Source organism: Macrobrachium nipponense, chromosome 26, assembly GCF_015104395.2.
Source record: "Macrobrachium nipponense isolate FS-2020 chromosome 26, ASM1510439v2, whole genome shotgun sequence".
NCBI lineage: Eukaryota > Metazoa > Arthropoda > Malacostraca > Decapoda > Palaemonidae > Macrobrachium > Macrobrachium nipponense.
Genome location: NC_087215.1, coordinates 55,697,959 through 55,713,770, shown reverse-complemented (window position 1 = coordinate 55,713,770; position 15,812 = coordinate 55,697,959). Strand labels below are relative to the sequence as shown.

General features: G+C 37.7%; 1 protein-coding gene across 1 annotated transcript in view; it reads left to right on the top strand.

Annotated features, from left to right (window-relative positions):
- Window positions 1-15,812, top strand: part of LOC135200285 (zinc finger protein 23-like) — a 33,036-nt gene that overhangs the window by 489 nt on the left and 16,735 nt on the right. Inside the window, exons 2-3 of the mRNA XM_064228776.1 lie at window positions 7,794-8,144; window positions 8,516-8,680. Of these exons, the coding sequence (XP_064084846.1) occupies window positions 7,794-8,144; window positions 8,516-8,680 (516 nt within the window). The remainder of the gene's footprint in view (window positions 1-7,793; window positions 8,145-8,515; window positions 8,681-15,812) is intronic.

Below are 15,812 nucleotides of genomic sequence, written 5' to 3'. Positions count from 1 at the left end.
ATGCTTTTTTAATCGTTTTTTATTACCTAGCTAGCTAGGTATATTAAAATTATAGGCGAACACCACATTACCTACCCATTGTACCTACCTATTTATAGTAGTAGTAGTATTAGGGTAAACAACTGAATGGACTACTTGCGCCAGTCTTGCCCGTTCGTTGACCCATCTTCCAGAAAAAGTACTTTTAACACAACCAGACTCCAGAGATGGGCACCAGTCTCGATTCATTGGTTGTGGAAGCAACACCTCGAGACCTCTACTTTCCTCTTGAAATAGGGTAATGCACAGCTGTGCGGACAGGCGGACACTGTACCACTGTGCAGACAGTTTCCAGTCAAAACATCTTACCTAAACGTCCCTCCTAACACCTGGGGGAACAACCGACTGGACTAGGGATCCAGTTTCCACCGCTTGTGAAGCCACCCTCCGAAAAAAGTACTTTAACACGTCCTGACACCAGAGATGGGCATCAGTCACGAGTTGTTGGTGGTGAGAGCAGGAGCTCGAGACCTCTACCCTCCTTTTGAAGTAAGTATTTTCTCCAAAGTTAGAAATTAAGTTCATATTTTAAGATTAAACTGAGGTTAATGAAAGCCTGGCTCTACGCAGTGCACACATAGCCTACCTCCAAGACGCTTTCGAATTTTTTACTTACAACTCCGAATATTTAGAAGATTGACGCCATCTCGATGTTTGCAGAGTCGCTTGTGTCAATAAACTTCCCATTCCATGTGCTAAATCCGCACACCACTTGTACCCATAGATGCTGGGGCACTTTCTTCACAAAAATTGTAAACACTGACTTCCAACCACGACTTATCCAAGGAAACTACGATTTTTTGGTAGAAGAAGAAGAAACGTGCACTAGACAATTATTAAAATAAATAGTTAAATGGCAGTAATAAGGTCATGAATTGCAAAAATTTTTTACATACTCATGATTATTAATTTGAAAATATTCGTTGTTGAAAAAGTAACTAGACTAGATTCCTGACACAAATATCAACAGCGTTGTTCGCGCTCTTCTATTGTTTATCAGTATGGGTATAGACTTACACAAAACCATGGAAATTAGTGTATCTATTTGTAGTATATATACATATTAGAGCAATTTCATCATTATTGCATTACTGTAACAACTAGAATTCATGGAAGCAGTTTGTAAATGCATTGGCATATGTGTGAAGCTCCACTAAATTGGCAATGATAACATTTTGCCATTCTCAGCATGTAAACATTATAGATTACATTTATTTCAGGCATAGGTACAATTATTACAAATAAAAAAGTCAAAATAGTAATACAGTAGTACCTCGAGATACGAAATTAATCCATTCCGAGGCGCCCTTCGTATCATGAGGTTTTCGTATCTTGGACCACATTTTACATGTAAAATGGCTAATCCGTTCCAAGCCCTCCAAAAACACCCCAGTAAATTTCATAATAAAGCTAAATTGACCTATAAACAATGAAATACTACAACAATTTGGACCATTCAATACCTAAATTAATAAGAAAATGCAAAATAACCTGTAAATAAAGTGTATTAGTGTACATGGTATACAAGAAATAACGTACGTAAAATGTGGAAGCTTACCTTTCGAGTGAGGCTATCTCCGAAAGTGGCAGCAGAGGAGGAGGAGGAGGAGGAGGAGGCAGATACGTACGTATGTACGTACACTTAACTTTACGAAACATAAAAAAATTTAAGGAAAACTAAAATAAAATTTACGAAACACATTAATAAAACTGTAACACTTAACTTTACAAAAAACTAAAATAAAAATTTTTTTTTTTTTTTTTTTATTTTATTTTTTTTTATTTTTTTATACTTTACGTAGTGTTTTTTTTTCTTCTTTTTATAAAATTTCAACTTCATCACCACTTTCAACTTTCTGTTTTTTAGTATCACTGTTCTTCCTTTTTACTTACTCCTGCTAATACTAAAGGCCTCTTTAAAAAATACGTAACCATCCATGGAAGATTGCTTCTGCCTACTTTTCACAATGTTCCTGAAACGACTCAGGCAAACGTCATCGAACTGCACAAGCATACAACCTGTGTGAGCCTTTTTTGGGGGTGGGGGTCGTTTTTTTTTTTTTTTTTTTTTTTTTTTTTTTTTTTTTTTTTTTTTTACAAACGATTGCACTTTATGAAAAGCGGCTAGAACATCCTTAATTTCTGCCGTTTTTTGTTTTCTTTTTTTGATTTTCAACATTTTTTTTTTTTTTACTTTTTTTTTACTTTGTAGGTTTTTTTTTTTTTTTTTTTTTTTTTTACAGAATTTCAACTTTCTATCACTTTGGTTCTTCCTTTTTCTTCAACTTTTTGTTTTTTATCTCTTGGTTCTTCCTTTTTGCTTACTCTGGCTAACTCCTGCAATGCTAAAGGCCTCTTTAAAAATAATGATCCAAGGAAGATTGCTTCTGCCTATTTTCACAATGTTTCCTGAAAACGACTTCAGGCAAACAAAGTCCATCGAAACTACGTAAAGCATACGACCTGTGTGAGCCTTTTCGGGGTGTCTTTTTTTCTGTAAACGTGTAGTGTTCATTAACAGCTGCCCGTCTTGATAATTATCTACTAATTGTTGCACCTCATGACTCTGTTGGCCCTGGTGTCCATCAAAACCTTGTTCAACCAAATGCTCTCTCTGCAACTGATTTGGGTACTGAATGTTCGGCTGCTGACCTTCAACATAAACTGAAGTGCCTTGATTATACTAGTATGCATGTTGTAAATCATTGGTCAACACCCTCTGTTCAGCAGGGAGTGGAGATTCTACCAACCTTGCAAAGTTTCCAGTTATCCCATGAGAGAGACCTTGATCACTTATCCCATGTGAGAGATCTTGGTCACTTATCCCACGAGAGAGATCTTGGTCAATCATATCATATATGTCGTCACTCAAGAGGCGCTCTTCTTTTTCCATTTTCTGTGAAAAGATATGAGAAATTTTTATTTTTTAAATACACATGACACAAACACCATCACAATGTCAACTCTGACTAGTAGATTCAGAAACAGTTGACGATCCCGAAATGAATACCGAGTGCGTACTATAACAATGCTGGTACCGAGTGGCCGAGGCACGCCACCACGTACATAGATGCATGATGGGAGGGACGCTGGCCAATAGGAGAGAAGGATCTCATGGCCGCGACTAGCATCAGGAACCAATGGGAGAGCAGGAGGATGGTGGCGAGTCTACTAAGTTGGCGGCGCGCGAGTTTCAAAATTGTTATCGGTGGTTCGGGGGAAACTCGGACTTTACAGAAACTTTTCGTATCTTGAAAGCTTTTCGTAATGTAGTAGCCGTTAAAATATATCTATATATTATGTGTTATGTATATATCTATATATATATATATATAATCTATATATAATATATTATATTATAATCTATTCTATTTATATATAATTATTATAATATATTCCCTTATATATATTATATAGATAGTAATAGATAGGATAGATAATATAGATATATAGATCTATATTATCTATAGGATAGGATATATATATAAGATAGATTTAGATCGCTAGCTAGATTATATAGATATATCGATACGATATATATATTGATATAATATACGATATAATATAGATAATATATAGAAATATCTTATATATATGTCTAATATGATACTAATATCTATATATCTATTATTCTATATGACATTCTAATATTACTATTATATATATATATATATAATATATATACCATTATATATATATATATATATATATAATATCTATATATATATAAATATATATATACCATAATTCGATATATATCTATATACATAATTAATCTACGATACATATATATATCTTTTTATTTGCATTATAATATATATATTATTATATACATATATATATATAATACATATATTCTATATCTAAAATATATTAATATCTATATATAATATATATATAATATATATTTATATACATATATAATAATATAATATAATCTATATATATTATATATTACATATATATTATAATATATATATATATTATATATATCTATATTATATATATCTACATATAATATATATCATATAATAATCTATATATACTATATAACCATATAATCTATAGTCTATATATATATATAATTAATATAATATATCTATATTCTCATAATAATATACATATTACATATAATCGATTATACATATAATATAATATTATATTAATATATCTCTATATATATATTTTACATATAATATATATATCGTTATATATAATATATATATATAATCACATATATACACATTATCTATTAATTCATCTATATAATATACATATATATAACATATATATATATATATCCATATAAATATATATATGTATACAGATATCTAATTATATATATATAAACCATAATATCTATATACAATATATATATATCTATAACATATATTAACATATGTATAATATTAATAATATAATAATTATATAATATATATAACATTATATAATACATATGATACATATATATATATATAATGTTTAAATTAAAAAAAATTTACCAGTATATATACATCATATCTAAAACATATATATATATGTAAATTATTGATATTATATATCTATATATATATATTACAGTATAATATCTATATATATATATACATATATATATATAATAATATATCAATATATATTAATATCTAGACATATTCTATAAAATAATATACAATATCTAGTTATTATATAATATTATAATTATATATATATTCTACTATAATACATATATATACTTTATATATATAGTAATATATACATACTAATATATCTATACATATATATATTATAATACATATATATCTCATATATATATATATAGTATATATATCTATATAGAATATATATATTATATATATACATATTAGATATATATAGTTATATAGTATATAATATATATAAACCATATTATATATACATATATAAACCTAATAGATATTATATATATAATATAATAATCTATAATATAATATCTTCATAGTACATATTAGTTATCTATACATACTATAATATCTATGACATAATATCTATATATTACTATAGCTATATTATATATATATCTATATTATATTATATACATATAATATATCTATATCATATAGTCTACCATATATCATATTCATATAATATATTATAATCTTATATACATATAGTCTATTATATCTACCATATATATATCTCTCTATATATCTATAATCAATATTATATATATACATAGATACCTATATAAGCTATACATATATCTAATAACCATATATATATATATATATATACATGTTTTCATAGACATATATCGATAACAGTTATCATATCTACATATATAGATTAGTGAGTCGGTATATATATATGATATATCTATAGATATATATCTATATGATACTATTATAATATATTATATCTATATATATAGTATATATCTAGATATATATTATACTATATATTATAGGATTACTCTAATATATATCATATACATAATTAATAATATATATTATAGATATATCTTATATATAGTTATTCTATATATATATATATATATAGGATATATCTATATGATATTATACTATACATAATATATATACATATTAATGGATTATGATATTATATAATACCTAATATATATATATATTATCTCTGTATATATATTTAAATATGTATGTATATTATCTATATATTGAGGTAATATATAGTATATATATAATTGATAAGATTATATATATATATAGATGGTAATAATATATAATATATATATTTGTATATATATATATAGCTATATTAAAGTATATATATATAATATAGGGTGATATAGTATATATGGTTATATCTCAAGATAGTATATAATTATTAATATAGATCCGATAATATACAGTTCTGATATATTATATCTATAGAGATATATATATATATGTATAGATATATAATATATATGATAATATATATATTATATATATATATATATTATATATATATATAATACTATATATATATATATAATATATAATATATATAATATTTTTATAATATATTATATAATATTTATCTATATCATAATTTATTTAATATTTATCGATAATATATATAAGTATATTATGTATCTATATCTTATATATAATATATTTATATATATATCTATATATATATATTATACTAAGTAATATATAATAATTATATATTATATATATCTATATAATTAATTTGTTTTTAGGTTATAATACTATATATATTATATATAATATAATATATATATATATATATAGATAGTATATATAATCATATAATATATATATCTTACTATAGATATATATAATCCTTAGTTATAATATATATTATATTCGATAATAATATATATATATATATCTATCTAGATATTGATCTATACTATATTAATATATATATTATAATATATATATATATTATATCCATATATATATATCTATATATATATATAATATACTAGTATATTATATTCTAATATTATATTATTATGATATTATATATATAATATATATATAAATCATACAGTGGTCCCCCTTATTTCGCGGGGGAACATGCGTACCAGACCCCCCCGTGAATAGTTTATAACCACTAAAAATTTTCATACCTTGGTTTTTTTTAATAGTTTTTATACAAACAAATTGCATTTATGATGAAACATTTTGATAAAAAAAAACCAGGAATTTGTGGATATTTCTTCATAGAAAGAATACCCCCGCGGGGGAAAAAAAATGGTGCGAATTTTCCGCAAATAATGTGGGAAACGTTCCTGAGAGAAGTCCGACGAATCCGGAAGAACGCAAAGAATACGGGGGGCCCACGTGTATATGTATATATTATATGTCATAATATATATAAGTAATATAATTATTATATATATATTATTATATATCATATATATATATATATATAAATAATTTATTTTTTAATTTTACCTTAGTGAAATAACTAAATATTTTATAAGTATGAGCTATCTAGGCATGTTTATTAAATTTCTACAGATTGATTGTATTGTCTTGAAGATGAGAAGTGATTTCCAAAATGTTGGTGTAAATAAAAAGAAGACATGATTTATGATCATCTGACTACCATGTTTATTATGAAAGATTTTAGAAACTGGAATGGAAACATGTCCAGTGATAATAAGCTACAGAAAAATACTTCAATATCTGTTCAACAACTGTATTTCAATAGTCATCTTTATTATTCTTTGTTGACTAGAAAGCTTCTGACTACCATGTTTATTATGAAAGATTTTAGAAACTGGAATGGAAACCAAAAATGTCCATGTTATTAAAATTTAAAAAAAAGGGTGACTAAAAACGGAAAAAGAATACTTCAATATCTGTTCAACAACTGTATTTCAATAGTCATCTTTATTATTCTTTGTTGACTAGAAAGCTTAAGAAAATAGCAAACTGCTAAAACAAATTTTATTGTATGGAAACCTTTTTGAGAGATAATACTTAAGGTGTGCCTCTCACAGCACACGGCAGACATTACCAAGGATTCTCACAGTGTTTGTTCTGCATTTCTATGTTGTTGTTTTCTTTCTTTACCTTTGGTCTCTTCCCGTCCATTAGTGCCATATTTTTAACTCTACCTGTCTCCAGTTTTCTCTTGAAACAAATACTTTGGTCCAGACACCCTTTGATTCTTGATAGATGTGAAATTTTTGCTTTCTTTTTGAGTAAAAACAAAAAAAAAAAAAAGCTGATAACTTTGATTTGGAAAAAATTTTGATACTTTTTTTTTTTTTATTGCAGATGGATTGGAACAGACCACAACATGTATTGCAGAAATGGCAGCATTTTGGAATACCACAGATGCAGGTCCAACAGCAACAACACCATCTTCCACACCAGCAGTTACCGGCACAGCAACAACATCATCACCAGCAGCAGCAGCAGCAGCCGCACCAACAGCAGCCACATCAACAGCAAACACAGCCATCCGCTCAGGCTTTGCCCCAGCAAATGCAGTCCCAGATGCACCAGATGCCTCAGCAGACATCCAAAATTGCTAAAACTGGGGGCTCATCAACACCTCACTGCCTTATCTGTAATGTACATTTAGGGATGTTTGCCAAAGGAGGCATGGAAGTGTTTTCAGAAAAGGTGTGTATCAGGGAGATTTTCATAAATAAACAATGTTAGTGAAAGAAAAGAAATTAGGAACAGAAACATAGCAAATCCATACTTTTATCTGACAAGAAAGCTTAGTTACAGCATGAATTATATAAGAAATGCCAAAAGACTTGAAAAACTATTAGTACTGTATAATATTAATAAATGCATTTAACACTCTGTCAACTGAATTTTCATAGTAGTATGATCTTCACAAAATAAAGAATTAAAAATTAAGCTTTTGATTTCAGGAATACTTTTGCTGAAAAATAGATTACAGTTACATTGCAAATTGATGATAGATAATAGGTTACCCTGAGTTTGATTTATATTATGTGTGATTGGTTGATTTTTCTTGAAAGGTTATAACCACCCATGGAAAAATGCAGATCCATTCTATTCTGGGTGCAATTGTGAACCAGGAGCTCAACACCTCTGTTGTCCATTCAAGTATAGTTTGCAAAAAATGTTTCAAGTTGATCGATGACATCGATGCGCTTGAGGATAAGCTTATCAGTATGAAACAGGTGAGTTAGCCCTAGCACTTTTTAAAATTTTTACATTTCCTAGACAAAACCTTTGCTCCAGAGGGAGTTGCTTCTCTACCCTTTATTATGAACAAATTGCGGAGTTAAACAAATTTTAGGACCTTTTTTTCTCACCTATTCTCCCATTATTATTGGTTGTCTTTGAAGTGTTTAAATATGTAGTAATTTTTTTCCAAGAAGATATTAGATACTGAAAACTCTGAGTAACTGATATATTCTGTGCTAATAAATATAATTTTTATTGTAGTGTCTTACCGAACAATTATAGAGCCGTGATTTCCACGAGCGGCAGGATACTAAATTCAAATTTAGCGCGTCGGCGTCGCCAACACTGGTGGTGATGACGTCATCTCCCTCCACTCGCGGGAGAACCAGGTACAACTGCCCAGTGAATCCAATTCTTTTCCTGCCGCGTCCGGTGAACATCGGTGGTCGGTGCGGTTGGATGACTTTGCTTCGCTTTTTTTTCTTGTGGATTTGATCTTTGAATTGTGAAGTACTCTTTGTTTCCGACACGGCATACAAACCTTCGGTCCTTTTACAATAGGAAGATACTAGCGGCAGCTGGATAGGTCGTAAGCTTTCGAACAAGGGGTTCGGTAGTTAACGGCTTGTCCGACAGGCGCGCGCGCGCGACTGGTAGGTAAACAAATCACTTTTGCTTTCGGCCTGCTGGCGTGTGGACGTGTATCATCGCTCTCTGCCCGCTTCAATCGTCGTTTGCTTTCGCATGATTGTGTTTTTCTTTTTCTATGTATCTAGTGAAACTGAATTGTAAGTACAATCATTTCATTGAATTCAATTGTGAATTAAAGGATCTTGGTTCACAACGCCTCCGATTACCCGAGTGCCGGGACTGAGGGCGTAATTGCGGGAATTCATTTTCCCAGAATGATCCTCGTATTGTGTATGCTCGTGCCGAGGGCGGGAGCGCTCGCTCCGAGCGTATATTGGGTTGGAAAATGTGTAGATGAAAATCGTAAGTAAGTGCTCTTTTCATTTATAATTTTTTGACCTGTATGCCGTTGCCGAACGAATGCGCTCGGCACGGAAACTTATTCAGTATGAAAGTGAATCGCAAGTACAGTATTCTTTTTCATTTTCATATATTATTTTTTATTGTAGCAATACTCATTTTGGATCAGTTTCCGAGCTTGCCCGGAGATTGATCCTTCCCCCTTTTTTTTTTAATTTGTTGAATGAAGTGAAATCGCAAGTGCAGTTCTTTTGCATTTTCATTTTTTTTTATTGAGATTGCATTGTTGACTGGGATCAATGTTCCGCTATTCACGGAATTGATCCTTCCCCTTTTTATTTGTATGAAGTGAAATCGCAAGCGCAGTAGTCTTTTCATTTTCATATATTTGTTGATTGCATCATTTCATATGGATCAAGGTTTCCAGAAACCTTGATCCATAAAGTAAGGAATGAAACCTTTCACTTCCTTGCGCTCGGTACCGAGGGCGCAAATGCGCTCGATCCGAGCCCTTATTCATTGTGAAGTGAATCGTTTTGCAAGATGCATTTTCAGTTTTGTTCCTTATTATTGATTGCATCAATTTATTTGGTTCAAGTTCCGCTCAGTCAGGGAATTGATCCTTCATGCCTTGTATTCGTGCCGATGGCACGATTGCTCTAGGGCTCTTATTTTGTTGTTGGTACATGGGGACTGTGCTGGGGTGGGGAACGAGACCCCCCCCGCTCAGTTACCCACAGATGACTCTTCCCCTGGGGGGGGGGAGGTTATCGCGTTCTTCTCCTCGCCCGATCCGTCGAGCGCGGGGGAGGGCGCTCGGTGCCCGATGTACAATTGTATTAGGGGTCTTCCACTCGTTCGGGAGGGATCAAACCCCCGCACGAGGGATTTCCCCCCATTAATCGCTACTACTATTATTTCCGCAGGTGCTACTGCCACGAGGGTGGACCTTGGTGAGGTATGGGCGTCCTTCCAATTGCATAGCGTGCTGGTGTCCAGGGGCTGCGGTTCTATGTCTGGGCCTACTGCGGTCACCCATGGAGTGGTGACCACGCAACCAGTGACGACGTCCCTCCTCACCTGGTGTACTCGCCTCACGTGGTAACAGTCTTGCCTACAGCCGCTGTGAAGTGCCGTTCGCCGTACCGAGAGGGGGGCGTGCCGCCGCCGCTCGTGGTTGCCGCGCTGCAGCGACCACACTTCCGCTGCCCTAGAACTCGCCCCACCCTGGACCTGCCGCCGTACCAGGATGTTGCTGGCTGCTGCTCCACTTCCTGTGTTTCCGGTGCTGCCTGCCGTACCTGCCGATTCTGGGCTGACTGTCCATGCAGTTGCTGCGCTGGCTGCCCTTGCGTTGCTGCGCTGGCTGTTTCCTGCCGTTGCTGCCGCTGGCTGTCCCTACCGATGATGTGCTGGCCGTGCCTGCTGTTCCTGGATGCCCATACCTGCTGATGTCGTCCCTGTTCGTGGTGGTACTACCCCAGACTTTGGTCTGTCTGTACAGGTGCGTCCGGGCCCTGTGGCTTCGGCTACAGCAGCCCCGGCTCCGCCCTGGATAGCAGATCTTACGTCTGTCCTGAGGAAGCTGACGAAGAAGAGGAGGAAGGTGTCGTGGTCGTCGTCTTCATCTTCTTCATCGTCGTCGGCCGCCGCCTCTTCCCCTTCGACTTCTAAGGCTTTACAGCCGAGGAAGAAAAGTCGCCTCCTCCCTCCTCCAAGAAGTCTCCCTCGGGAGCTTCTCGGGACCCGTCTCACCTCGGTGGGACGGGAGGGTTCCTTCCGCTGGTCCTCCTGCTCCTTCGGGAGCGGGGCCCGTCTCTTCTTCCGCAAGGAAGAAGACTACGGGGACCAGAGGGGTACCGGCTAACACCGGTACTTCCTCGCCTGGTGTCAGTGGTTCTGCCACTGCATCAGGGTCCGTCTCGGCCTCTCGTTCGCGGAGGTACCGAGTGTACGGTCGCCTACCAGCGACCGTGCAGCCAGGAACCAGACCTCTGAGTCCGCTCAGCGTCAGGTTCACGGCACGGGGCGGAAGACTGGTGACAGCCGCTCATGCGACTCTCACCAGACCAGCTCTCACTCTCGCGGTGAACAGCTGGCTACCCTGGGACTGACGGTCCACGACCGACCACGGGCTGAGGCTGGGAAGAGGTCCTCCCGTTCGCCGGTGCCAGCCACGGCTGGAACCAGCGACGGTTGACGTGCCGTGAGGACAAGCACCGGTCCTCACTGCGACAGTGGAGCCTGCAGGTCGCCTGACCGTCGCTCTCACAGAGCGCGATCGGGAACGGCAACCAGCACCAGCTCTTCTGACACTCGAGATCGGGCCGCTGTGCTCAGTCCAGCCGTTCTCCACAGCGAGACGGTTGACCAGGCCTGCAGCTCGATCGTCACCGCGGGTTGACGATCGCCTGCAGCCCTCCAAGCCTGCTGGTTCTGCCAGCGAGCGACGAGGGAGCGTCAGGTCTGCCTCTCCCGTACCTTCAACCTCCTCGGGTTACACCGGGAGGAGCGAGGTACGTATTGCGGAGTGATCGTGAGGGGTGCGCCCCTCATGATCCCACCACGACGCCCTACGTGCCAGGCACGGTTCTTGGACCGACCAGGACGTATGCGCAAGTGGATGGGGAAGACCGAGAGGGCTGTCGCTGTTCCCCCTTCTTAGGGAGGAACGGTTCTCGGAATGCTCTTGTTCGAAGGGCTTAACGTCCCACTCTGCAAGATGCTGTGACTCCGAGATCCAGAGGAACTTTTGCCGAGGTTACGGCGCTGAATTCGTCAGCACAATGACCTCGGGGAAGGATCGCCGCTCCCACCAGCAGAGCCACGTCTCGGCTCGAGTCGTTTTGGGGCCCGAGAGGGAACCCAAATCGACGGTGGGTCGGCCGCGATCGGAGCTTGCCGACTGTGTTGAACCAGGTAGTCTCTCGTCTCCGGACAAGAAGGCTCTCTCAGTTCTGGACGGTCGAACAAGCTACTTCACCTCCTCTACTGCGACAGAGGCGTTTATACGTGTCTTCGGACACCGTATTTAAATACCCCTTCGGTCCTCCTGAGGTTTCGACCTCGACGAGGACTGAATGAGTCGGAGCGGTATCGGCTCTCTACTGTCAGGTGTCGATCAACCCCACCCAGACGACGTCACAGTGGCGGCAGACACTTACCTACAGTTATGAGTTCGTAACCCTCCTCGGGAAAACGTTTTCTCCTGACGATACGTTTTCCCAGGCTCTGAGAGGCCATCGCCGTAAGGCGATGGCTGCTCCTTTTCTTCTCCAACTGCTAGATCTCGATTTCTACGGGAATCGAGAGGACCACCAGCCGATATCATCTGACGAATTCGGTGGGGGTTTCGCAGAGTGCTTAGAATTCTAACGGAATTTCTAGCGCACTCAGAGTGTTCGAGTTTTTTACGATCTCCAAACACTCAGGCGAGACCACGGTCCAAAGTGAGCGAGAATCCCCGATAATTGTTACACGATAATCGGGAACCTCGCTTATGCTCGAATTCCTGTAATTTCTAGCATTTGGAAGAAGACTGCTGCTGAAAGAAGAAGTATCTCACAGTAGGCGCTTAACCTGGAATAGAGAAGAACGGACGGGAACTTCCAGTTTGGCTTGAACTATCGTCTTCGGTATTCTGTTCACCATTGAAGCTTTCCTTTGGGAAAGACTTCTCCTTCACTCTCTTGACTAGAGAACGAAGGCGGTCGATCTCCAATCCTTATTCTCATTCCTCGAGGGAAAAGAATTTAGGATGGAGGTCGTGGTACAGAACCTACAAATATACTACGTATATTACCCTCGCGACATGATCTTTAACAGTTGAATTGTCCGTGGGGTAGCGCATACCGTAGTTAACTCTACGGTTTGTGACCGAGACGAATTGTATCTTAATTGAACTGCAACTCGGGGTTGCCTGCAACCTCCCAGCAGTTATCAGTTTCGATTTTAGATACTTGGTATTGTCATGACAACACCAAATCAGCTTTTATATTTACCGAAATCCGTTTCGGTTAAATATAATTGCTCGAGCGTATTATTTATGCTCGATGGTTCTAGCCGAACGCATTCCTTCGTGGAATAATGGATTACCTGGCAACTCAGGATGACGAGTCACCGAGAGCTACTGCGTATTGAACTGCCTGATAGCGGCTCAGTATCAGCTAGGTCTCGGAGATGCACGGTCGGTTACGTCTCTCTCTCCCCTGGTTGGATTGACTACCGAACCGTATCTCTGCCCAACAATCATGGACTTAGGTCTCTGATTAACGGGGATTCTCGCAATAATGAAGGACCATCTACTGCTGTTACGCGCATTTCATCGCCTTCGACATTGCGAGAATTTTCAACAGAGATATCTCTTGGACTCTTTCATCTTTCTGTTTACCGCACGGTAACAGAAGTCTGTACTAGTCAACCGCTGCATCGCACTGCGATAATGCGAATGATTTTTGCAGACATCTGAGTTTGTCTTCAAAATATCTCGTATTCGTAGGTGTGCAATTTCATTGCTCGCCCCGAATTAACAGATATGTCAGAAGACATCGCCTACTCTCCGACCTGACAGCTCTACTTCCAAATGTTCAGCCCATGAGAAGCAGTTCTTCAGGCAGTAGTTCCCTGTCTTCATTACTGGAAGCGCTCCGCTTTTATTGCAACTACGATCCTCACCGGACAGCAATCAATAGCGGTTAGCGTTCTCAGTCTTTGTAGCACAGGTTCAGAATCTTGAGATCCTTCTCTCGGTTCAGCTGTGAAGACGTAGGTTGCATTTCTGTACACCTTCGTCTTCAACGTCACATAGTGTTGTTTTTCTCCTTACCCGAGAATCAACTATACTATGAGATATCTTGCCATCAAGGACCTCGGTCTCTAGAAGGCAATTGACTTTCGCCTGTTGGGCACATGCCTTAAGAGAGTCATCACCTTGCCTTCTGGCATCGGTGACGAACAAATTATTGTTTAGTCTCTTGGCATAACCCTGTTAAGGCGAAGGTCACGTGACTTGCTCGGGTGCTTGGACAACTTGCCTCCTACCGAACGCAGTCAGTAGGCAGCTGTCAGAGCGCCCAAGTCTGTTACGAACTTCGCTGTGGACTTAGTTCGGTTGTTCCATAACAATCTTTTCTTCGTCCTAACGGCTTGTCACAGTACCCATACCATCGACACCCCAACATTGAGTGTCGGTGTCCTATCCACTACCGAGAACAACAACTTCGCTGCAGACGGATAGACCAGTATGGGTACAGGACATCACCGAAGTCGAGAAGTCGGGATAGGTCATACGACAATTCCCTTCTTCTCTGAGGTAATTGCATGACTTTGCCTGCGAAGTCAAGCATCCAGGGGATGGGGATTCGTGACGCTCGATTTCGTACCGAATTCGTAGCGAAGACTCTGAACCCTTCGGTTCCTGACGATCGGTAGAGTCCTTCACAGTCCCCTCCCTATGGACTTCACCCGCCTTCGATGCGAAGGAGATGCTGCTTTGTCCTGTGAAAGCACGACCGCGCTTTCTGAAGAAACTCGACATCCCAGGCGGAGTTGTTGAAGACTCTTCGTCAGCACCAAGATGACCTAGAAGTACACTCCCTCGAGTTACACAAGAACTTCTCCGTGGCGCAGGCTGAAGGCAGGGGTCTGGTACAACCAGACCACTGGCACCTCCTTCTACCTTTTGGATATTGCCCACGGTCCTTGGATCGTTTTCCTTAGGACCCGTGGTGGCTGCTCAACACGTTGTGTAGCTAACCCAGACCCTAGCAGGCTGAACAGCATCGAGTCCTGGTGTGACTGTATGATATAGTGATGAGAAAGTGACTGGCTTCTCTTTCTATCTTTTTTCACTACCCCTCTACCTGTGGGTAGAGGTATACGGTCATTACCCTGCTGGATAAGGACGAGATGCCGGGTTGAGCTATATGACAGAGCCCCATCCTATCCCTTTCACTAGGGATAGGAGCAGATATCCACCACTTCCTTCTACAAGGGGGGGAAGTGGATGCCGACAAGAGTCAAACCCATGACTCATATTTGCTCCTGTACAGGAACAAGTTCTTGCATTGCTGGTACGAAGAGATGCGCATGCCCCTCTCTTAGTACTCGGTCCAGAGGTCTGACCATTGATCCTGC